Source organism: Rhamphochromis longiceps, linkage group LG4, assembly GCF_057381845.1.
Source record: "Rhamphochromis longiceps isolate RC_006_pf linkage group LG4, R_longiceps_female_GT1.1, whole genome shotgun sequence".
Lineage (NCBI taxonomy): Eukaryota > Metazoa > Chordata > Actinopteri > Cichliformes > Cichlidae > Rhamphochromis > Rhamphochromis longiceps.
The window spans coordinates 19997030-20022664 of NC_140560.1; the positions used below are offsets into that span (position 1 = coordinate 19997030).

General features: G+C 47.1%; 1 protein-coding gene across 1 annotated transcript in view; it reads left to right on the forward strand.

Annotated features, from left to right (window-relative positions):
* Positions 1-25635, forward strand: part of LOC146671453 (voltage-dependent T-type calcium channel subunit alpha-1I-like) — a 164008-nt gene that overhangs the window by 106597 nt on the left and 31776 nt on the right. The window contains exons 12-26 of the mRNA XM_085403655.1: positions 1776-1893; positions 2014-2169; positions 3783-3873; positions 4789-4943; positions 10825-11529; positions 12066-12166; positions 13078-13201; positions 13421-13489; positions 14814-14992; positions 15617-15743; positions 15937-16062; positions 16183-16272; positions 16396-16588; positions 18795-18946; positions 19906-20015. Of these exons, the coding sequence (XP_085259781.1) occupies positions 1776-1893; positions 2014-2169; positions 3783-3873; positions 4789-4943; positions 10825-11529; positions 12066-12166; positions 13078-13201; positions 13421-13489; positions 14814-14992; positions 15617-15743; positions 15937-16062; positions 16183-16272; positions 16396-16588; positions 18795-18946; positions 19906-20015 (2496 nt within the window). The remainder of the gene's footprint in view (positions 1-1775; positions 1894-2013; positions 2170-3782; positions 3874-4788; positions 4944-10824; positions 11530-12065; positions 12167-13077; positions 13202-13420; positions 13490-14813; positions 14993-15616; positions 15744-15936; positions 16063-16182; positions 16273-16395; positions 16589-18794; positions 18947-19905; positions 20016-25635) is intronic.

The window sequence follows — 25635 nt, forward strand, 5'->3', positions numbered from 1 at the left end:
GGTTTGATTTGTTTTCACACTGAGAAAAATTCAAGTCAACTTTAAGTGAACCAAAATACGTCACTATAAATCACGTGACAATGTCCAATCCGCTCATTGGCCGGATATATCTGGGGCGGGAGCAAAAAAAGTAAATACAGGAAGAAGATGCTGTGTGAAACCTGTGAGGTTATTACAGGAAACACGGTCCGTTCTCTCTGTTTTACTTCATAAATTGATTTATTGTGAACGACACGAATGTTAACAGAGGGAGAATGTATGGTGTTATTTTTGTGCCACTATTCTGAGCGCACGTAAAAAAAATTGCAGGTGCAAGTGTTGCATTTTGAGGAGAAATTTATTTTGAGCGAAGAAAAGCTAAATTTGAGTGAACAAAATTCATTGCTGCGTGCAAAAAATGTATTTCAGTGTTTGCTATTATCCATACACACACACACAATAGACCCTGTGCACGAGAAAATGCTAACTTCCTAGTTTGAGACCAGATGTGGGGTTGTACATTTCCGGTAGCTTTACTTTGCGGTCAATCGCTACTGTGAAGATATACTCCAAAATCATGTCCAAAACTCGAAAACGGAAAGATCGAGTTAAGTTACGAAGAGGAGAAGGTGGGAACACTCACCACTGTTGTGTCATAAAAAATCGAATGATCAATTTTGACATTTAAAGAGTTTAAAGAGATCGATCAGTTGTTTACATCACTCAACACAAGCAGAACTGCATTACTGCATGCAGAAGACACATCGTCCACATTCAGAAGGACATCTCTGTATAGTGACAGTTATTATGATTTAAACAGGCAAATGTTCAGCATTCAAACTACAGGTGAAGAATAGTCAAACCAGATGTTTCCCCCGTTATGTCGATATCAGCTAGTCAAGTACACACCCACACAGCATGGTAAATGGACTGATTCTTATATAGCGATTTTCTACTCTCCTGGAGTACTCAAAGCGCTCTATACAACACGCCACATTCACCCAGTCACACCCATTCTCACAAGCACTACCTCTATACTGAGTGCTTTCTAACTACACTCACACACATTCATACTCCGATGAATGCATCGGAGAGCAACTTGGGGTTAATATCTTGCCCAAGGATATTTGGCATGCAGACTGGAGGAGCCTGGGATCGAACCTCCAACCTGTAGGTGACCTGCTCTACCTCCTGAGTTACAGCCACCCCTATGTTAACAAACCGTGAAAAAAAGCCACACAAAAAATGAACGATTGTTGGTAACGGTTTCTATACATTAATATTTACGAAGGGTATGTTGTGACTTACCTTCAAAATTACAGTGGTCCCTCGCTATAACGCGGTTCACCTTTCACCTCGCTGTATCGCGGATGACTTACATGCTGCTGCATAATGATGTTATGCATGTATACTGATTGTTACCCAATCTTACGTATGTGTGTATGCATACCTGCCAGCCAGCTTCTTTATCTCTCTAGTGAAGCATGAGTGTGAGAAAATAGATGACATCTGAGCTTTTAGTCAGCTAATGATATCCTGAGCCACTGGCATTTGGCCCATACTCCTAATTACTATAGCCATTAGTGACCAGTTAAATCACAGAGCTACAGAGACTTTAACCTTAAAATCAAATGTCTTCATAATTCCTCTAAGCAGCACTTATGTTAATGGCATTGTCTGGATTTCATATTCTTGTTAAAACATCCAGTTTAACAACATAATTGCATTCTCACTCTGCGATAGGATTTGTGACTGAATTAAGTAATTACAGGACAAAACCCTTGTTTGTGTTGCAGCATCTTGGGGATGCACATATTTGGCTGTAAGTTTAGCTTGAAGACAGAAGCAGGGGACACCGTGCCTGACAGGAAGAACTTTGACTCCTTGCTTTGGGCTATCGTCACCGTTTTTCAGGTAAGAATAGTTCAGACACACATGCGCTTATGACTGCACATACACTTTTTTTGTGTAGGTGAGTGTCTGTGCCTGTTTTTGTGTGTCCCCTGTTTCACTCTGTGCATATGTTTGCTGCAGATTCTCACCCAGGAGGACTGGAACATGGTGCTGTACAATGGCATGGCGTCCACTTCTCCCTGCGCCGCTCTCTACTTTGTAGCTCTTATGACGTTCGGAAACTACGTGCTCTTCAATTTGCTCGTGGCCATCTTGGTTGAGGGTTTTCAAGCAGAGGTAAGACACCTGGATTTAGGGGAATAGGCAGCATGGAGATGAGAGAAAATGACCAAGCATACTAGCCAAATCAATAGAAAATAACTGCCTTTTTGCTTTTTGGGATTTATCATGTGTTTTTAGGCTGTCTTTTAGTTTTTTTGGGACTTTTGCAGCCTTCACAGTGGCTTAAACCAGCGGCCCCCAACCTTTTTTGTGCCACGGACCGGTTTACGCCCGACAATATTTTCACAGACCGGCCTTTAAGGTGTCGCGGAAAAATACAACAAAATAAAACTAGTACCGCTACTGAAAAATAGAAGAGTTATTCATAACACACGTGAAAAGACCCAGGAAAACCGAGTTAACGATAAAAACGATAACAAAATAACACTGAAAACCGATAAAAACCCTGAAAACCACACATTTCACACCTGAGCCTCAATTCTCGCGGCCCGGTACCAAACGACTCACGGACCGGTACCGGTCCGAGGCCTGGGGACCGCTGGCTTGAACAAATAATAAGCAGCTACCTTGATTAAACAGCCAGCTATTTTTTTCATTATTATTATTCATTCTTGCTGAAGCTACTTCTTCTGTTTGACCTCCAACCAAAGCATAGTAAATCTTCTGTTGTTGGCTGCACAAGTGAGCACAAGAGTGTGTATGCACTTCCTGTGTCTGAGGAAATAAGGACCCAGTGGATTACTTTAATAGCAATGTCCACACAACAGTAGGAAATACATTATTAATTTGCTGCATAATGAATGTAATGTAACCGCTTTCTTTATCTCTAATTGTCTGTGCTCATGCGTATTTTAATTGAGCCAAATTCCAAATAAAATAGTCCTGACTGAAAGGTTTGAGACAACCGGACGAATATGAAATAATTAGACAAGCATTGGCCTTTAAGAATAACAGAAACAAGCTGTCACTTTAAGCCAGGGGTGTCAAACATAAGGCCTGGGGGCCAGAGTTGGCCCATCTGGACCACTAGACGGCTTTAGAAAATGTGAAGGAGGGCACACACTTGGAACTTTTAACTGTATTTTTGCAGGTTTTACAGTTTTTCCTGCTTATAAAGACCTCCCCCATGGCTATTCATACTCCCCAAAAATAGTTAAGTTATGGAGTTCTGTATTTTGCACATTTACTTTTAAGGCCAAAGAGTCATGCTGACAGATCTCTTTCAATTACTTTTGTTATCATGAAGAAAAAGTCCTCTGCACCCCTAAAAATGCAGATTTTATAACAGTGAGGTCATCTAACACAATCCACATCCACATAAGTTCATGTGAACTGCTGGGTTTTCACCCACGTAGGAATACTGAACGTCCACAAACTGCAGTCACTGACTCGTGTCACAGTTACAGCGGAGAAGTAAACATCAGTGTTTCAGAGCTAGATCTGACAAGTGAGTGCTAACAAACAGCCCTGGGAGGAAATGTGTCTTAGATAATTAGGTAATAAAGAAAGAACTGAAAATTAGGAATGTGTAAGCTTGTAATTGTTAGCTTGTAATTGCTCATTATTTCTTTTCTTTCTTTCTTTTTTACACGCTCTTTGCTTTGTTGTTTGTTTCTTCTGTCTCTCTGATTCGCCCATTTATTTTCTCTCACTGTCCCCAAAAACAGGGTGATGCAAATCGCTCCTACTCAGACGATGACAGGTCTTCCTGCAATTTCGATGACAGTGACAAACAGAAAGACTCCCTGCACCTATCAGGTGAATGCTACCTCCCACAGCTTCACTGCATATTTTTCTTTACAGACAATTTTTTTCTCAACTCTAGAATTTTATTGCCATTTCTCCCCAAAACTTACAGATTTGCAAATATAACAGTTTTTGAAAAATTCTTGTTATTATTCAGCATCAACTTTGCAACACTTAAATCTGTTTGCTCGAGGGGCACCATCATATTCAAGCTCTGTGGCGTCAGGTGATTTGTTGTGCCTCGGGCATCAAAAACTTGGTATGAGTTCCACAACAAACATACCTAAGCACCTTTTTCTTTTTCCTTGTCCCGGTCTGGAATGTAAGCAGAGCAAACTTTAAATAATGCATGACTGATGCCATTCCTCCATCCACTTCTCTCCTCACATATCCCCCGGCGTAACAAAAGCGAACTCACCAAGAACCACTATCCTGCAGCAGCGAGCAGCAGCGAGCAGCAGCGAGCAGCGCATTAGCGAGTCCTCTGATGGCATCTGATCACAAATCTTGCCCATAAATGTCAGGGTACATGGAAGGGAAACACATTTGGAATGACAATGTTTACTGAGACCTATTCCATCAAAAGACACGTTTGAGAATGGACAAGCACTCTGAGATATCCTCTGTTTCGCTATTACAAGTTCCTCCCTGGTCCTGTAAGGCAATTTAGTGTAAATGAAATCTTCCTCTTCCTCCTGGAGCTGACTGTAACATTGTTTTAAGACATTAATTGCATACAGTGATGGAGAGTGTAGAGTTTTCTGCTTTCATGGCATCAACAAAGACAAGGCAAACAAAAGGAGGGAAGGCTTTATTTAGTCTTATAGTTTTCCTTCTCACTCATCTGTCTTATTTTTCTTCTTCCCACCATTTAGCACTGTTTATTTTCTTTTCCCCTGTCCTCCTCCTCCTTCTTCTTTCCTGCAGACCCAAAGATATGTACCCTGACTCCCAACGGGCACCTGGACATGTCCCCATTGCCTGCCGGTTTGTTTCCAGGAGAGAGGTTGACCTTTGCTCTCAGCTCCAGGAAGAATAGTGTCATTTCTCTTGGCAGAGCCAACCTGGAGCAGAGGGCTGTGGTAAGTTGATGGGACTGTGCATAAAGTAGCAGAAAAATGAACGCAAGCAAAGAGCATATCTGCTACATCGTTAGCTCTTATGACATAAAATTTAATTGGTCGATATAATTTAACAGCAGTATTTATAGAGTCGCAAACATAGATTTTCATCACATTTCAAGGTTTTACGCTTGCTTATAAATCTGAAAATGTGTGTGCTGGTTCTTATTTAGCGTTTATGTACTCTGCCTGAGCACTCAAAGCACTTGCCTCATTTGCCCATTCATACATTTTCTATCTAAGCACGTTTCTATCTAACATTCACACACATTCATACTTAGATGAATGCATCTGAGAGCAACTGTCACGATCTGGTACAGGGATTCAACGCAGAGCGGTAAGGTATCTCCAAGGTGTGGTTTATTTACAGTGCAGTGCAATATATGTACAGTGAAGGGATCCAAAACTCCGGGGGGAATCACAGGGTAACTCGCTCACGTCTTCTCCGCTCACACTCACACACTTTCCCGTAGCAGGGAGGTCGCAGGTCCGGGGGGGGGGGGGGGGGGGGGAGATCTGAAGCAGACGAGAAGGCAGGTCACCAACAAATCACAAGTCACGGATATGAAGCACAAGAGCTGTGAGAACACTAACGTTAGGGGTACAATCATCCAGCGACGAGAGGATCTGTGTTCCAGCCTCAAATAGTGCTCCCGGTGATGATGGGTGAGTGTTGTCAGGTGTGTGTGTGGGCCAAGGGCGGGAGCCCACAGTGAGCTCCGCCCAGGCAGAGAGGGAGAAAACAGCAACAGCAATTGTAGCCTTGTGGGGCCGACCGGGCAGGCACGGAGACCATGACAGTACCCCCCCCTCAACGGGAGCCTCCCGGTGACCCACCAGGCTTACCTGGATGCCTGCGGTGGAAGTCCCGGAGCATGGCAACATCCAGGACAGCAGCTCGAGGCACCCAGGAGCGTTCCTCTATCCCGTAGCCCTCCCAGTCAACCAGGTACTGAAAACCCCGACCCCGGCGCCGGGAGTCCATGATGCGGGTGATATTGTAGACCAGCTGACCATCCACGAGCCGGGGGGGTGGCGGGGCCCTGGAGGGAGGGCACAACGGGCTGGAGAGCACCGGCTTGACCTGAGACACATGAAAGACATTGTGAATGCGCATGTTGCGCGGGAGCTTGAGGCGGACAGACACAGGGTTCACAATGGCCTCAACGGGAAAAGGGCCAATAAACTGAGGAGACAGCTTCTTCGACTCAGTCCGTAGCGGCACAAAACGGGTAGCCAGCCATACTTGTTGACCGATGGTGTACACGGGGGCCGGTGTCCGGCGACGGTCAGCGAGGGTCTTGTTCCGCTCCTTAGTACGGAGCAGGGCAGCCCGAGTCGTCCGCCAGGCACGACGGCACCCGCGGAGGTGAGCCTGTACAGAAGGAACGGAGTGCTCACCTTCGATGGCCGGGAGCAAAGGTGGTTGATAGCCCAGGGACGCTTCGAAGGGAGACTTGCCCGTGGCGGAGGATGTGTGGCTGTTGTGGGCGTATTCGATCCATGGAAGCTGTTCACTCCAGGTCGATTGGTTGTGCGAAGTGACACAGCGGAGGGCAGCTTCCAGCTCCTGGTTGGCCCGCTCCGATTGCCCGTTACTCTGTGGATGGAAACCGGAAGACAGACTGACCTTGGCCCCCAGTGCGGAGCAGAACTCCCTCCAAACACGGGACGTGAATTGCGGCCCCCTATCCGAGACGATGTCCTCGGGGATCCCGTGAAGACGGAACACATGGGAGGTGAGGAGCCGGGCCGTCTCCAAGGCCGAGGGGAGCTTCGGGAGGGCGACGAAGTGTGCAGCTTTGGAGAAACGATCGATAATGGTAAGTATGGTGGTGTTACCAGCGGAGGGCGGCAGGCCCGTGACAAAGTCCAAAGAAACATGGGACCATGGTCGAGCTGGTGTAGGGAGAGGCTGCAGAAGACCCGGTGGAGGGCGGTTCGAAAGCTTATTCCGGGCGCAGGTCGAACAGGCGGCTACATACTCCTTGGCATCCCTAGTCATAGCAGGCCACCAGAAGTAACGTCGGAGGAACGAGCAGGTGCGGAGGACCCCAGGATGGCATGAAAAGCGGGCGGTGTGAGCCCACTGGAGAACCTGAGAGCGGACGGCTGAAGGAACGAAGAGGCGACCAGGTGGACCAGTGCCAGGATCCGGTTCGGTCTCCAGCGCCTCTTGGATGAGCCCCTCGATCTCCCAGGAGATGGCTCCAATTACGCAGGCGGCCGGGAGGACAGGCTCAGGGTCCGAGTCCTCCCCAGTGATGGAGAATTGCCTGGACAGGGCGTCTGGCTTTACGTTCCGTGTTCCTGGCCTGTAGGTGATAGTGAAGTCAAAACGAGCGAAAAACAGTGCCCACCTGGCTTGCCGGGAATTGAGACGTCTAGCCGAGCGCAGGTACTCCAGATTCTTGTGATCCGTCCAGACGATGAATGGTTGTGCTGCTCCCTCCAACCAATGTCTCCACTCCTCCAGGGCCAGCTTGACGGCCAGAAGCTCCCGGTCCCCGATGTCATAGTTACACTCTGCTGGGGAGAGACGGCGAGAATAAAAGGCACACGGGTGCAGCTTACCGTCCATCTGTTGCGACAGAACTGCCCCAACCCCGGAGTCCGACGCGTCCACTTCCACAACGAACTGCCGTGTAAGGTCCGGTTGCCGGAGTATGGGAGCGGTGGTGAACCTGTCCTTGAGCAGGGCGAAGGCTCGCTGAGCGGCAGAATCCCACTGGAAGGGAACCTTGGGAGAGGTGAGTTTAGTGAGAGGGAGAGCGATTCTGCTGAAATCACGAATGAACCGTCTGTAAAAGTTGGCGAATCCCAAAAAACGTTGCACTTGGCGGCGATCAGGAGGAGTAGGCCATTCCACCACAGCTCGCACTTTCTCCGGATCTGTCCGCAAGTCCCCCTTCTCGATAATGTGGCCCAGAAAACTCACAGACGACACGTGGAAGTCGCACTTCTCCCCCTTCACAAAGAGCCGGTTCTCCAGAAGGCGTAGCAGGACCTGCCGGACATGGACCTTGTGCTCCTCGAGCGTCTTAGAAAAGACCAAGATGTCATCTAAGTACACAAACACACAACGGTTAACAAAATCACGAAGGACATCATTAACCATCGCCTGAAACACCGCGGGGGCGTTAGTCAGCCCAAACGGCATCACGAGATACTCAAAGTGGCCCCGATGCGTATTGAACGCGGTCTTCCACTCATCCCCCTCTCTGATGCGCACCAGGTGGTAAGCGTTGCGCAGATCCAGCTTGGTAAAGATGGTCATGCCCTGAAGCAGTTCAAAGGCGGAGAAAAGCAACGGCAAAGGGTATTTGTTCTTAACAGTGATCTGATTAAGGCCCCGAAAGTCAATACACGGCCGCAGCGAACCATCCTTCTTATCCACAAAAAAAAACCCAGCCGCGACAGGGGAAGAGGAGGGGCGAATCAACCCCGCCGCCAGCGACTCCGAGATGTAGCGCTCCATAGCATCCCTCTCAGGCCGGGAGAGGCTGTACAGGCGGCTAGACGGCAGCGGAGCTCCAGGAAGAAGATCGACGGCACAATCGTACGGGCGGTGCGGGGGAAGGGACCGCGCCCGATCCTTACAAAAAACATCCCGCAGATCATGATAAACCCGCGGAACCATCGAGAGGTCCGGGGCGTCCGACGGCGAGGCCGTGGGTGGGAGCGAAACGGGGGAAGCCGCAGCCCGGAGGCAGTTCATATGGCAGGCCACACTCCAACCTAGTACGGCACCCTTCTCCCAGTCGATATGCGGGTTGTGGAGGACAAGCCAGGGGTGACCCAGAACCAGCGGAGTGAGAGGAGCCTTAAACGAAAAAAAACAAATCCTTTCTGTGTGATTGCCAGAGAGAGATAATGAAAGGAATTCAGAAACATGAGTGATGTCAGGCAGGCGCTGGCCCGACAGTGCGTGAACGCGGAGGGGGCGTGACAGAGGCTCCAAGGCGATGTTCAGTTTGGCGGCGAGTGAGGTGTCAATAAAGTTCTGCTCAGCCCCAGAGTCAATGAGAACGGAGAGAGAATGAGAAACAGTCCGAACACGCAGAGTAGCCGGTAAAAGAAGTCTGGGGAGAGGGCTTTCACTCGACAGATCGCCCACCAGCACCCTCACGATCACTGGTGAGCGCGCCCTTTTGCCAGCGTTGGGCAGGAGGAGACAGAGTGGCCTTTACGGCTGCAGTAAACGCACTCACCGGAGGCAAGGCGGCGCTGGCGCTCCGCGGGCGACAGCCGCGAGCGCCCAAGCTGCATGGGCTCTTCCCCATCCCCGGCGTCGGCGTCACACAACCCATGGGCCGCAGTAGGGGTCCCACAAAAGTCCAGCGGGGCATGCCCCGAACGCGCGCGTGCGCTCCGATGTGCGCGCACCTGATCGTCCACCCGCATACACAAAACCAAAAGCGCATCAAGGGAGGAAGGTAGTTCTCGGAGCATAAGTTCATTCCTTATTTCCTCATTAATATTAGTGAGCAATGCACTTTTAAGGGCCTCTTCCCCCCATTTCGCCTGTTCAGCCAAGGTAGAAAAGTCAATAGAAAAATCAGCCATGCTGCGTTTACCTTGTTTAAGCGCAAGCAAGCGCTGGCCGGCGGTGGCAGTTGTGGCTTTCCTGTCAAACACACCTTTAAACTTAGTCAGAAAGTCAGAAAAGGTGATGTCCGGCTCCGCCTGAAGCGCAGCTTGAGCCCAGGTTAGAGCACGGTCCTGGAGTAACTGGACGATATAAGCGATTTTAGCACCATCAGTAGAAAAGGCTTGCGGTTGCTGGCGAAACTGAAGGGTACACTGAGTGAGAAAACCAGCACATTTATCAATCTCTCCCGTGAAAGCCCTGGGAGTAGGGAGGAATCTGTCAACGTGAACAGGTGAGGGAACAGGTGGCGCGACACTTACAGCTGGAACTGGCGCCTCCAACGGAGGAGCGGCGACCAGAGGAGCGGCCGGTAGCGGTGTTAGCTGAGCCACGGCCTGTGTGAGGTTCGCGAGCTCTGCTCGAAGGTGAATGAACATCTGCTCGTGGCGTGCCAGCATCGCGGCCAAAGTGGCGAGGGTGGGAGTCGAGACCGCTGGGTCTGCTGAATCCATTTCCGTGGCTGGATGATTCTGTCACGATCTGGTACAGGGATTCAACGCAGAGCGGTAAGGTATCTCCAAGGTGTGGTTTATTTACAGTGCAGTGCAATATATGTACAGTGAAGGGATCCAAAACTCCGGGGGGAATCACAGGGTAACTCGCTCACGTCTTCTCCGCTCACACTCACACACTTTCCCGTAGCAGGGAGGTCGCAGGTCCGGGGGGGGGGGGGGGGGGGGGAGATCTGAAGCAGACGAGAAGGCAGGTCACCAACAAATCACAAGTCACGGATATGAAGCACAAGAGCTGTGAGAACACTAACGTTAGGGGTACAATCATCCAGCGACGAGAGGATCTGTGTTCCAGCCTCAAATAGTGCTCCCGGTGATGATGGGTGAGTGTTGTCAGGTGTGTGTGTGGGCCAAGGGCGGGAGCCCACAGTGAGCTCCGCCCAGGCAGAGAGGGAGAAAACAGCAACAGCAATTGTAGCCTTGTGGGGCCGACCGGGCAGGCACGGAGACCATGACAGCAACTTGGAGTCAGTATTTTGTCCAAGTATATTTGGGATATTTGGTCCACTGATTGAACCGCCAGCTGTGCTATTAGCAGATGACCTGTTCTACCTCCTGAGCTACAGCTAGCCTAATTAAACGGAACTGTAATGAATAGCAAATGATTAAAATAATTAGTAATAAGAGTTGCACTGATGTTATATTACTTCCAGATATCATATCAGTCTTTCTCTCTCAGTATCCAGGTCGAGGTTACCACAACTGGGGCCGTCCTCTGGCTCCCCAGCACCATGCCTTGTTGACCCGCCGCTCTAGCTGGAACAGCCTAGGAGGCCGGCCGTGCTCCTCCTCATCCCCCTCTGCTAGTCCTGGCTTCACCCCGACTTCCTCAAGGCCCTTCTATGGCTACGGCTTGGGAGGTCTAGGAGGGGTGGTCGGAGGAAGCCTGCGAATCCGAGGTCCCCGTGCCTCCTCATCCCCACACCACCACCTACATCGTATCCAGCCGGACGAGGAGGAGTCTCTTCTCTCCCCACCTGTTGTCGCTCCCCACTCCCTCCACCTTCCCCATCCCATGCTCCCAGGTTCTTTTGGACCCAGGAGAGACCGAAGAGCTCTATCACTAGAGCTGCCACACCTGCTCCAGGTGCCTGGACAAACTCACCCTCTGCAGCACCCCCTTCCCTCCATGACTCTTAATGCCAACCACAGAAAGAAGAGCCTCTCTGGAGGGATGATAATCAGCAGCGGTGGCAACTTCGGAGGGCTTCACCAAGACTGTAACGGGAAGACTCCACTGTCACAGCTCCTCCAGCCCCCGCCTAGACATCCAACCGAGCAGGCCGGAGGGTCCAATCCCCAGAGCCACCTGATGGCCGAGGTCTTCCCCCAGGTCAACGCACGGAGCAAGGACCGAGAGGACCTGGATGATGACATCGACTATGTAGGCTACTATTGTGTGCATGTGCGGTTAAGGAAATTAGACACAGATGCATGAGGAAATATTCCTCAGAAGCAGCTCTAAGACGCACTATGTAAGAGCATTTAGAGAGAACAAAGAAACACAATCTAGGTTTGTAATACACAACAACCAAACCATTAGCTTTTATGTTCAAGTATAAGGCTTTACATGTGCAATAATCTCCCGCTCTCTTGTGTAGGATTGCCAACTACTTTGTGCAAAGCCCGCACTCCCTATCACCTGGGCCTCATGGGAGCCTCATTGTTTTCATTATAAACAAGTCTGTGTATGAGGGAAACAAGGTTAATTAGAAAGGACTATTTAGACAGCGGGGGAAAGAGCTATACAGATGGTAATGTTGGAAGATGCTCCGAGCTGTTGCCATAGAAGTGTTTCACTTTGGTAAATAATTTAATTATGGAATCCAAACAGACGGTTTCGCTCTGTGTGTGTGTGTGTGTGTGTGTGTGCATGTGTGTGTGTGCCATGATCTGCACTGATATGTGTGTTTGTTGCAGAGCTTGTGCTTCCGCATCCAGAAGATGTTAGAAGCATACAGACCAGACTGGTGTGAGACCAGAGAAGACTGGTCCGTCTTCCTTTTCTCCCCGCAGAACAAGTAAGCCTCGCCTTTATCCGAAGCCTTTACTGATGCTGTGCTCAAGTCTTCCAAACGTACGAACGGATTGCCCAGTTCTGTTTCACAGCTCATCAGTGTGAAGGACAGTTTCAAGTTCCTGCGAAAGCACCTCTGCATTAGGACATTGATCGCCACCTTACAAATAGCAAAGCGATCTCCTCCTTTAGTCGGAGAGCAAGAGGGGAGGCATAAATTTAATACTGTAGGCAGTTCATTAAATTATGCATTAATTTGTAGTGATGCCATCTTACAATCTGAGAGGAAGGGTTTGACTAGGCACAGTTGAGTATTTCAATAAAAGCCATTTAAACGTGTCCATGTGTGTCCCCGAACAGTTTGGAATAAAGTCGATCTCGCTCGCTCTCGTAGTCAATTCATTTTCATATTCATTCTGTTTCTTTTCATCCATCCCTTATAAACACTGCAGCGGAGACATTTAATTGCTTTTTGGCAGTGCACAGCCTCACATGCTAAGTTTTGAAATGCATATTCAGTATTTATACGTCCCATCTCTTTCTGCCCCCCCCCCCCCCCCCCCCCCCCCCCACCTCACACACCCACACACACACACACTTGTCTCTCTTACTCCGTTTGTTTCTCTCTTATCTCTCTATTCTGTTCCCGCTGCAGAGAACTGTACTCAGGAGTCTGGTGCTTCTGAGAGTGTTGTTAATGTAATTTGTTTTGAATTAGGAGAGATGTAAACAGGGGCTGAATGAAGCTATTTATTCACCAAGATGTTAGGGAGCTCCCATGCACATTCAGGGAACTTGGCTCTCATTCCGATTGGGTGGAAGGGGTTTTAAAAGTGCGTCTGGGCAGACTGAGGCCTTTCATTGTTCCCTTCAGTTTAACTTTTTTTTCTCTTCTCCCCTGCTATCTTCTTCCAGGTTCAGACAGATGTGCCAATCTATCATTGCCCATAAGCTGTTCGACTACGTAGTACTGGCCTTTATCTTCTCCAACTGCATCACAGTGGCTCTGGAAAGGCCCAAGATACTACAGGGCAGCTTGGTAATTCTAAAATGTTTGTTTGCACGCGTGTGTTTGAAACTCCAGCTCCTTTCTGCAGTTTCTGTGCAGTAGCTGTTTGTATTCTCCGAGGATGAATTCACTTTTATGATCTATAAGGTGCAGTAAGTGCTGTTTTTACTACTCCTAATTGGCCCATCTTCACTTTCTGACTGTCAACCCTCTCTCCCGCTCTCTCCCCCCGCTCCTATTTCTGTCCAGGAAAGAGTGTTTCTTACTATCTCCAACTACATCTTTACTGCCATCTTTGTGGGCGAGATGACACTCAAGGTAACATTTTACAACCTGTCTCTCTATTACTGCCAATGCAGGCGGCGCAGAGGCGTCGTTTCTCTGTGTTTCCTCCCATGTGTTCAGGGTTGTCTCTCGCTCTGAATTGCCTTTGCCTTAGTGACCCACGGCCCATCCTCTTTTCCTCCCTCCTTTCTCAGTAATTCCCCCGTTCCTATGGAGAATAGAGCAATTAAGCAATGTCATTAATTAGGGACTAGTCTACTCCTATGGAAGCAGTCCATCTTCAGCACTCCCCCACACTCTGTCCCTCCTCCAGTCCACTTCTATATTAAGTGGTCCTCTTTTTTTAAGTCTGTTTGTTTTTTCCACTTCCTGAGACTCCTTCTGTTCTCACCTATTTTTTTTTTTCCCTGACTCTCAAATATTTTTGTCTCCTCATTCTTTCCCTCTTTAATTTTCTCTTCCTCCCTCCACCACAGAGTCTGTATTCTCTGAGAAAGACTCTGGCACAAGTGGGCCATCAATTATGCACTCCCACAATCAATTATTAACCAACCACCGCACGTCGAGGAGCTACAGCCTTGTCAGCCCCCTGGCTGAGCCGTACATGTCTCCCTTCATGTCTCTGTCTGTCTGGACTTTTGTGTGGCTTACACATTGTGTGCCGGTGGTGTTTGTTTGTGTAACTTTAATGTCCCTATAGGACTCCGCCATGTAGTTTAACGATGTATGCAAAATGCAGCTACATAAATGAACAACACTGCAGGGTTGGTCAGCATGTCTGAGGTTTCTTCAGATGCATTATTACATAATATATTCATTAATTTTGAAAGATTTCAAAGATATAATTTCACACAGAAACTGTTCATAGAGTAAATACCAGTCCTATTGCATAATTAGAATAGCAAACTCTATAGCACACTCGTTATAAATTAATTGACACTTTTATTATCGAAGGCTGTTAACATTTTGGCATTCAGAGCTAAGATGTGTGCCAGGCACTGATCTTTCAGCCATCTTGATGTTTGCACAATAACCCCCACGGTCCCTCTGAAGCTTTAGCAAACACTCAGCAAACGGCTTCAAATATCAGTTGCAGATTTTTTGACGAAGCAGACATAATGCTCCCACTGCTGCTTACCAAAACAGCATCCATCTGTGATTATGTGCCTGTACAATAACCACTCGTAACATTTAAACTCACAGACATGTTAAATCCCATCATATGCTAATATGATATACGCTAATATTGATTCACGAGTCAGTAAGAAGGGAACTGGTCTTTTGGGTGTTATGCACTAGACCGGTGGATATTACCAGTTTGTAATGTGGCGCTTCATGTCTGCTTTCTCATCTCCAGGTGGTTTCCATGGGTCTGTATGTGGGAGAACAGGCTTATCTGCGGAGCAGCTGGAACATTCTGGATGGTTTCCTGGTTTTTGTGTCATTGATTGACATTGTCGTGTCCATGGCGGGAGGGGCCAAGATCCTGGGTGTGCTCAGAGTTCTCCGGCTGCTCAGGACACTGCGTCCTCTCAGGTTGGCAGCAAGCCATGCATTTTTCTTTCTTTTTATTATCATTGTGTTTTTATTGTATCTTTTTTCCTGATCTCCTGAAAGTCAGGCATGATCATCATCATGTTTCCTGTCAATCTTTGCTGTCCATACAGTTTTTACAAACCTGTGAAAATGTTGTTCTTTAAGGTTTTAACTGAAAATGGCAAATTAGTAATCAACAATCTAAAAATCCAGTGTAGAGATTATTTTGTCCCACAGATATGTTTCCTGCAGTGTTTTGAGCTTCTGTCACTTGTAGAGGACATCGGGTCTTGTTTGATCACACAAAGCTGTGATGTAACGATATTGTTTCCATGTTTGCGTGGATTTGAGGTAAAGATGAAGGAAACATGTCCAAACACTAAAACATACCCTAAACAAATAGTTTCTGAAAATCAACCTTTTAAAAAAAATCTGATTTCAGTTCCCGTCATTTTGAAAAGAAAGTTCATGTAGGCGTAAAGGTCTTGATGCACAGGACAAAAATGAATTGCAAGAACGGTTCAGTCTTTGTATCTGACAGTATTGTGGTTTAAAAAAAGACCTCACACTGGACTTCATTGATGTATGTTTTTTTTCATCCATTTACCCCTCTCCTTTCTTCAGAGTGATTAGCAGAGCCCCAGGCCTGAAGCTGGTGGTGGAAACTCTCATCACCTCCCTCAAACCCATTGGCAACATTGTCCTCATCTGCTGCGCATTCTTCATCATCTTTGGTATCCTCGGGGTCCAGGTAGGAACAGCTGTCTTCAACTACTACTTCTTCCCTCACTGCACAACATTTCGAGCTGGTGTGAGGTTTTATCAGTTTATTATTTTACGCTTTAAGCTCCTTAAAGAGGTCCAGTCTCTCTAAGGAGTATTTCTCTGTTTTATATATAAGTACAGAGCTCCAAATCTTGGTTTCTTTGTCCTTGAACTGACAGCTCTTTAAAGGCAAGTTCTTCTACTGCTTGGGTCCTGATGTCAAAAACATCACCAACAAGTCTGATTGTGTGCAAGCCAACTATAAATGGGTCCACCATAAGTACAACTTTGACAACCTGGGACAGGTGAGTACCACGTGCGGTTCCTGCACTTACATGTTTTACAGTACACAATAGAAAAGTGTGTAGTTGTCGGGGTGAGGTAAGGATAACAGTGTTTTTTGTTCACATCCCTGTATTGTCTAGGCTCTGATGTCTCTGTTTGTACTCGCCTCCAAAGACGGCTGGGTCAATATCATGTACCACGGTTTGGACGCCGTGGGTGTGGACCAGCAGGTACCTGAATATAAGCTTTTATGATTTTTTGAGGAAACAACCTTTTATTTTTTTTAATCTCAGTAACTCTCTTTTTGTCTCCTTTCCCATCACAACATAATACTTCCATATCTCCAACCCCAGCCGATAACCAACAACAACCCGTGGATGTTGCTGTATTTCATCTCCTTCCTTCTCATCGTTAGCTTTTTTGTCCTCAACATGTTTGTTGGCGTGGTGGTGGAGAACTTCCACAAGTGCCGTCAACACCAGGAGGTGGAGGAAGCCAAGAGGCGTGAGGAGAAACGTCAGCGGCGCATGGAGAAGAAGAGGAGGAGTAAGATGGAAGTTAGACAGGAAATGGAGATCGAGAATAAAAAGGCTAAAAGCTAGAAGAGGATTTTAAAAAAAGGCAGAACGCAAAAGTGGTTGAAGGGGGAAAGAGCAGGGATTGAAAGGGAAGTCAGAAGCAGACAGACATTTAGAAAGCAAAAATGGGTAAAATCAAATGGAAAACTATGACAATTACCATAAAATAACAAGACAGAGTAATATAATGCACAAAGGGCTTGAAAAGAAGAACTTTATTATCTCATTTTAGCTCTATTGTCATTATGACACATTGCGAGACCCATTTTCCTAAGCTGAGATCATCACTGATGAAAATTTGTGCTATAAAAACAGAGAGATGGAAATTGAGGCAGATTGATAATAAAAACATAAACGGCAAGTATTATGTTTTCTAACATTGCTCCAGTTCCTCTTTTTTCTGATTTTACAGCGATCAAGCCACTGAAATTATGCTTTTTAAGGAACGTCTGATTAAACAACCAGTTCTGTAACTTAAATCAAAGAGAGCTTAAAGTGAGGGTGACCTGAAAAGGAGCGTCGCTAAATCACTTTGTTTCAGACGCTGGATGACGTGAGAGCCTGCACCAAGGCTGGACAGATGTAAACTGCAGAACAATAGATTATATTAGGAATTACACACCTGATTCCTCTAACAGTTGAGGAGCTGTGTAAGATATAAATAAAAACAGAGTGATTTGCAAATCTTGTGAATCCATATTTTATTTAAAATAAAACACAGAAAACACCTGTTTAAACTCAGACGTTTTACTAATTCATGAAAAACATTAGTTCATTATGAATTAATGGTAGCAACATGTTGGGACAACCAGTGACTTGAAAAGTAAGTTGTGCTCAAAAGAAACTGTTAGAATGATTGTGTTAAAAGTTGTCACTGTTGTGCTTAAAATTTGTAAACCTTGCCTTTAACTGCAGGCACATTCTATGCAATATTCTGGGTTCCTTATTTAGTAAGGAATGTTTATCTGGGATCAGGTGAGGAGCTCGTAGCTCAAAGATCCCTTGCAAGTTGAATGGACTGAGCTCTGATCGTCTTGCTTCGTTCATGGGGATAAGTCTCTGAACTAGCGGGGCCTGCGAGTGCAGACCTTACAGCTAAACAGGTTAACTGACAGCAGGACTGGACTGGATATAAAAGAGCACATTAGAGAGGAAGAGTTATTGAGTATTCAATCTACAAAAAAACTGTATCTGCAATTTGTGGAATGGTTTCGGAATAATTCTTCTCAATGTAAAATTATGGAATATATCAATGTATACAGTACAGTTCATAATATCATCAAAAATCTGGAGAAATCTCTGTGTGCAAGGGATGAGGCCGAAACTCAATAGTGGATATCTGCAATCCTCAGGCAGCACTGCATTAAAAACAGGCATTATTTTGTCATGAAAATCACTGGATAGGTTCAGGAACTCTTATATAAATCCCAGTCTGTGAACATAGTTGCTCTGTGCCATCCACAAATGCAGGTTAAAAAGCTCATTGTGTAAAGAGAAAGCCATATGTGAACATGATCCAGAAGTGTCGTCGTCTCCTTTGGGCCAAAGCTCATTTAAAATGGCCTGAGGTAAAGTGGAAAATTGTTCTTTGGTGAGATGAACTGAAAGTTTAAAATCTTTTTGGATAACATGGATGCCACATCCGCTGGACTAAAGAGGAAAGGGAGCTGGCTCAGGTCAGAAGCCTCTGATGGTATGGGGGTTCATTAGTGCCTATGGAACTGGCAGCTTGTGCATCTGGAAATTTGTTGTATTATGAAACAAAAATATAGAATAGAATAATAGCCAGATAGTAGCCAGAACCCAGCTTTTAAACATTGTTAAACACAGGGTGGATGCTACAGAGTGGTAAACGTGGCCCTATTACAACTTTTTGCAGATGTGTCACTTCCATCAAATTTAAAATGGCCTTTTTAGTTCTGTTAAAAATAAAATGAGGCTTTATTAATCATTTAATTCAGATTTTATTTATGTTTTTCACAGCCTCCCAACTCCTTTGGATCTAGGGTTGTATTTTGAAACTTCATTCCTACAAATCTACTCTAATAATGTCCAAGAAACAAAGAAAAGCTTGACTGGACTTTTTCATAGTGGGGTCACATGATTTGGGGGGGTTTCTATGTTATCTCTCTATTATTGTAGCGTCTTCACCCCCGTTTTTTTTTTTTTAACAGAGGCACAGAAGCTGCCCTACTATGCCAGCTATGGCAACATGCGACTGATGATCCACACACTGTGCACAAATCACTACCTGGACCTCATCATCACCTTCATCATCTGCATCAACGTCATCACCATGTCCTTAGAGCACTACAATCAACCTCATGTAAGCAGAAGTTTACTTGTGTGTGGAAAAGTGCACGCTGGTTGTGCATATAGCTAATTTAATTGAATAGCTATGTATGTCATGCAAGTCAGGTGTTTTCAGCTTACGTGTGCTTTTCATATAAGCAGAAATACAGAAATTGCTGCAAGCTGCATCTTACTAGAAAGAACGTATGCAGGCTTTTTATGCTGAGTATTAATGCCTGTCATATCTTCCTAATTTCTTTTCTGCATCACGCCACAGCTTTCAGCCTCACGCTCTTCTTCCCTTCTCCAAACAGCAGCATCTTAAATTCCACAGACTAGTCAAAGCATCAGAAAACTGTATTCCAGGCTCCATAGCATGTATTGTGAGTATATGGAGTCCGTACAAAGGAGCTGTGATTGCACTGCTGATTTGACAAGGGGCTGCTGTCAGAGTGCTGTTACCGGTACAGTATCTGTGTGGCACATGGAGGTTTAAAAGCCTGTCAGCGCTTTTGTAAGGGAGAGAAAAGTGATTATCCTTGAGATAAGATGCCCATTTGACCTTTAAAATGGAGTGAGCTTTCTCAAACTGACCGAGCATCAGATAAATATCACAGGTCTCGGCTGTGTTTGTCAGCTGTTGGTCCTGACATTTGGGAGCCTCCCACTTGTTAGAAAACACAGCTCTATTTATAAAGGGAGAAAATAGCCTCTTCAGTGACTGGAAGCTGGATTGGATGTAAAAAAATAAATAAAGCATGTTTGCATTTGGAATATTTAAATACTATTTTATATCTTTAGAGGACATAATGCGTGGTGTGTTTCTAGTGCCATGAATGGAGCATGCTCTCCTTTGGCCTCTGGCTTGTTTGATTTTACGATACACACAGTTGGACAAATTCCAATTTGCTGATGCAACTGTTAACTCACTCTACCCCATTATTTATACACACACACACACACACATGCCCCTTTTTTACTCTCTCTTTGCAGTCTTTGGATCTTGCCCTGAAATACTGCAACTACTTCTTCACCTCCATGTTTGTGCTGGAAGCAGTGCTCAAACTCATTGCCTTCGGCGTCCGTCGCTTCTTCAAAGACAGGTACAGTGCCTGTTTCTACTTTTTGTGATCAAGACGTGATACTGCTTGAAACCATCTTCCTGTCTAAGTGTAATAGTGCTTATTTGTAGCAGCGTGTTTGAATAGCAAAAAGCTTGGCAGCACAGCAGATCTCATGCTTCCACTGTGGATTTGTTAAATCTGCTGTCCAGAGATGGATTAATCTGTTTCTGAATGACAGACAGCTTTTCTTATGGCCCCACAGTGTCTAACCTTAAGCAGCCTTTGGATTAGATGTGGACATTTATATCAGTCAAAAATTACAATGTCATCCTGTGTCACTGTCTGTTCAGCTAAACCACTTATCACATATATGATGATAAAAAGAAAAAAAAGCAACAGAAAAAAAAAACCCTAAGTCGACTATTAGGGCTTTTGGCACATGCTATAATCTCTCAAGTTAACATATAATATAAATAGTGCTACAATAAACAGTTATTTGGTTCAAAGTGTAATGGCTAAATAAATCTGCCGTTTGCTTTGATCATTATAAGTGGAATAGCAGCTTTGACGGCATCTAGGATTATGAATGTGCTGAAATATTTGCGCTGCCGTTAAACGTTCTGTTGTCAAGTCTACTAAATAATAAGCACTACAAATATGACACTTAGCACACATTGTGGGTTCTGTCTATAATGTCTTAAGTAGTATAAAGAGCATAGTACCTCAGTCTGCTTAGCTGGAAGTTAAGAAAGCTTTAAATAATAAAGAGGTTTGTTTTTCCTACTTTGTTTCTTTTAAGCCCTCTGTCATGCCCTTGTTCCATCAAGCTATACTGTGCAAATATAAACCTTAAATTGCTTACAGTTAAAAGGCTTATTTTAAGGTGCATAATAATATAATAATTACAGTACTATGCAACTGTCTTGAGCCAGCCGTCACGTATAGCAAAGAACTGATTTTAGATTGTGTCTTTAGTGGACTTGATAGGCTATAGAAGCCTATCACATAAACATGTAATCTGCTCCCATTTCTTTAGTTGAATTTACAAAAATTAAAAAAAGACAACACAATTTGACTGGAATGAACTTGTAGTTTTGCACCGCAAAGAGCTATTAACTGAAAAAGGACGTATTTTGTGGGATATTTTGGCGTAGTGTGCAGTGTGTCCTTAAAAACACTATCAGCAGCAGAACAGTGTCTGAAAGTCGTGAAATTCAAGTCAAAGAAATAGGGAAAAAGACCACCAAAGACCTGACACAGGACACAAGAGATGCATCTAGCCCTTCAGCCGATCCATCTACTGTTCACTGAAGCTTCATCAGAAATGCTCTCAGTGGAAGCCTGGCAGTCAAGAAGCCTTCTTTGGGAAGGGAAACGGGGAGAAAAGGCTGAGGTATGGCAGATTGCACAAGATTTGGACTGGAATTCAGTTGTAACAGGTCTGATGGAGTGATGAATCCAAATGTGACACTTTTGGTTTGGTTTTTAGAGGTCAGGACAGGAGAGGTACAACAGTGAGAGCCTAAAGCCATCCCTTAAACACGGTAGGGGCTCTGTCAGGGATTGGAGCTGCATTTGAACGAGTAGTACTGAAGAATCTCATCAAAATTAATGAAATTATGAACACAAAAAGTAGTGTGTGATTTTAAACCACCATGCAATACCATCTAGAAAGCATCTGACTGGCATCAGCTTCATTTTTCAGCATGACATGGTTTCAAACACACTGCAACACACTGGGACACTACCAGTACTGCAGGTAAAATACTGGAGATCAATTTTAAGTACAGTTGCTCACAAATGCTCATATTTAATATGATCTTCTGTTGACAAATGGCAGCCAATCAGTTAAGTGGTCCTTAAAGGGGGAGAAGCTAAAATAACAAGGAAAGAATGAACCGAGGGCAGGAGAAAGACTAAATGTAAGATAAAAAGGGATCATTTTAAACTACACTGAACAAAAATATAAACGCAACACTTTTGTTTTTGCTCCCATTCCCCATGGGATGGACGTAGAGACCTAAAATTCATTCCAGATACACAATATAACCATCCCTCCCAAACAGTGGTCACAAATCAGTCCAAATGTGTGGTAGTGGGCACATCTGCTATATTGAGATAATCCATCCCACCTCACAGGTGTGCCACATCAGGATGCTGATCTGACATCATGAGTAGTGCACAGGTGTACCTCAGACTGCCCACAACAAAAGGCCACCCTGGAATGTGCAGTTTTGTCTCACAGCAAAATGCCACAGATGTCACAATCCTGGGTCTTAGGACCCAGTGTTTTGAGTTTTAGTTCATTTTGATGTTTATAGTATGTTTAGCTCATTAGGCCTCCTATGTTGATTTGCTTATTAGTTCCCCCTTGTGTTTCAACCCATGTTAAGTCTCCCCTGCCCTTCATGTCTCTCTGTGCCCCCTCTGTTCTGTTTATGGTGTGTCTTTGCATGTTTGAGTTTCTTGTTTTCTGTCACCCTGCATTGTGCATTATGTTCTCATGGTTGGTCTTTTGTTACTCCCTCTAGTCTAGTCTCTTGTGTTCAAAGCTGAGTATTTCCCTCTGTGTATTTTGGTTCTTAGACCTCTGCCTTATGGTTTGTCTCTGTTTCTTAGTTGCTGTCTCCACTGTCTAGTTCGCGTCTCTGTGTGATACTTCCTGTTTTACTTTGAAGGTCCATGCCTCATGTGAGTGTTTCTAGTTTTGCGTCTCTGTCTCGTCCAGTCCTGATTTCTCCCAGCTGTGCCCTCCTTCTGTGTCTCATTCCCTCGTTATCCCTCTGTGTATTTAAGCCCTGTGTTTCTCTTTGTCAGTGTCGTAGTCTCCATCATAGCTGTGTGATTTTTCCCTGTGGCTCCTTGTGCTTTAGTTTTTCCAGTTTAGTTTATTTTGTATTGTTTTTCGTGTCCCACTCCACGCCAGCAATAAAGCTGTGTTTTTTGAGTTTACCTTTTGTCTCTGTGAGTTTGCGTTTGGGTCCTCTCCTGCCTGCACACAGCCGAAACATGACAGAAGACTACGACCCGACAATGGACCCAGCAGCTCACAATCCCTCTGCTGAGCTCCAGGAGGACATGATCTACACGGTAGAATTTCTCTGCCAGGAGTGGTTTGCGCTGCCATTTAAGGAATACCAGGAGGAACTAGCTCTCCGCTTACAACGGATGATCTCTGGACTCCCCTGGTTATTTGGCATGCTCCACCCTTTAATCCAGGACTTCCTTGTTTCTACTGTGCGTGTCTGCACTGAGCAGCCACTCCTGTGTGAAGAGCCGGAGGCTTTTCAGACGAGTCCGCTTGAGGATTTGCGGGCCGACTCGTCTCCTCCCTCTTCCAGGAGAAAGCGGCATTCACGCCGCCATCGCTCCACAGCAGCTGAGCAGACCGTTTTTGTGAGTAAAAGTGACTGTTTGCCACATTCTGACTCCAAACCTTCTGCCATTTCATCCACTGTTAGTCATGCTGCTCCTATGAACACTTTAGTTTTTCAACCAGCTCCTCCGAACCTTCATGATTCCAATCCTGTGTCTGGGACTCTACGTGACGCTCTTCCAGTATCTCAGGCAGTTATTTTTTCTGTGCCTCAGCTGGGAGGTGTAAACAGTAACAGAGTGCCTCCCACCATAGTTAAACTGGCTAGAAGACTTGGACTTGATGCCACTGAGCTCATGAATCAAGTTGAATTTTGTGTTCCACAGCCAGCCATGTTCAAACACACTCACCATGTTCAAACACACTCACCATGTTTAAACACACTCACCATGTTTTAGAGTCAGACCAAGTTCAACCTGCACCTCAAGTGACTGTTTTGGGTGTGGCCTCACCCCTGGACTTTGCTGCTCACCAGTCAGCTTATTCAGAAACTGCCTTTGCAAACCTATCTACGCCTGTGACCGCTCCTGAGCTCCGCTCTCCACCACCTGTCCCGGCTCCCAGGGTGAGGCCAGCCAGGGCACAGCCTACCTCCGCACCCATACCTACTCCTCGGGTGGGAGCGGCTCGTGTCCGGCGGGTGCCTGCACCCATTCCTGTGTCCGCTGAAGTCTCAGACGAGCCTATCCAGCCCCTGTCCTTGTGTTCTGTAGGCTCGGAGATATGTCAGCAACAACTACCACAATCACTACAACCTCTCATTTTTTCCATAGTTCAGTCTGTTGCTCAGTTAGCTCAGTCGTGTGTTCAGGCTTCAGTTTTGTCTCCAGGTCAGGCTTCAGTTTTGTCTCCAGGTCAGGCTTCAGTTTTGTCGCCCATACCCCTTTCTTTGGCCCAATCATCTGAACAACCAACCGCTCAACAGTCTGCTCAGCACTCCGCGGCTCCCACGCCGCCTCATGCCTCGTCCGCTGGAGGGCCCGAGGAGCCCGTCCAGCCTCATGCCTCGTCCGCTGGAGGGCCCGAGGAGCCCGTCCAGCCTCATGCCTCGTCCGCTGGAGGGCCCGAGGAGCCCGTCCAGCCTCATGCCTCGTCCGCTGGAGGGCCCGAGGAGCCCGTCCAGCCTCATGCCTCGTCCGCTGGAGGGTCCGAGGGGCCCGTTCAGCCTCCTGTCTCCGCTGGAGGGTCCGAGGGGCCTGTCCAGCCTCACGCCTCGTCAGCTGGAGGGTCCGAGGGGCCCGTTCAGCCTCCTGTCTCCGCTGGAGGGTCCGAGGGGCCCGTTCAGCCTCCTGTCTCCGCTGGAGGGTCCGAGGGGCCCGTTCAGCCTCCTGTCTCCGCTGGAGGGTCCGAGGGGCCTGTCCAGCCTCACGCCTCGTCAGCTGGAGGGTCCGAGGGGCCTGTCCAGCCTCACGCCTCGTCCGCTGGAGGGTCCGAGGGGCCCGTTCAGCCTCACGCCGCATCAGCTGGAGGGCCCGAGGAGCCTGTCCAGCCGCCACCTGCGACCGCCTCGTCGTCGCCTGGTCCGGCTGCATCCGAGTCTTCGTCATCGCCTGTTCCGGCTGCATCCGAGTCTTCGTCATCGCCTGTTCCGGCTGCATCCGAGTCTTCGTCATCGCCTGTTCCGGCTGCATCCGAGTCTTCGTCATCGCCTGGTCCGGCTGCATCCGCCTGTGCTTCTGTTACGCCTGGTCCAGCCTCTGCCTGTGCTTCTGTTACGCCTGGTCCAGCCTCTGCCTGTGCTTCTGCTACGCCTGGTCCAGCTGCATCCGCCTGTGCTTCTGCTACGCCTGGTCCAGCCTCTGCCTGTGCTTCTGCTACGCCTGGTCCAGCCTCTGCCTGTGCTTCTGTTACGCCTGGTCCAGCCTCTGCCTGTGCTTCTGTTACGCCTGGTCCAGCCTCTGCCTGTGCTTCTGTTACGCCTGGGCCAGCCTCTGCCTGTGCTTCTGCTACGCCTGGGCCAGCCTCTGCCTGTGCTTCTGCTACGCCTGGGCCAGCCTCTGCCTGTGCTTCTGCTACGCCTGGGCCAGCCTCTGCCTGTGCTTCTGCTACGCCTGGTCCAGCCTCTGCCTGTGCTTCTGCTACGCCTGGGCCAGCCTCTGCCTGTGCTTCTGCTACGCCTGGGCCAGCCTCTGCTTCAGCGTCGCCTGGTCCTGTGCCCTCCAAGCCTCGGCCGGTGCGCCTGACACTTGGGCGCCGCCGCTGCCTTCCGCGCGGCCGGCCCCCTGATCGCCATCGCCTGAGTCGCCGCCGTCGCCTTCCGCACGGCCGGCCCCCTGATCGCCA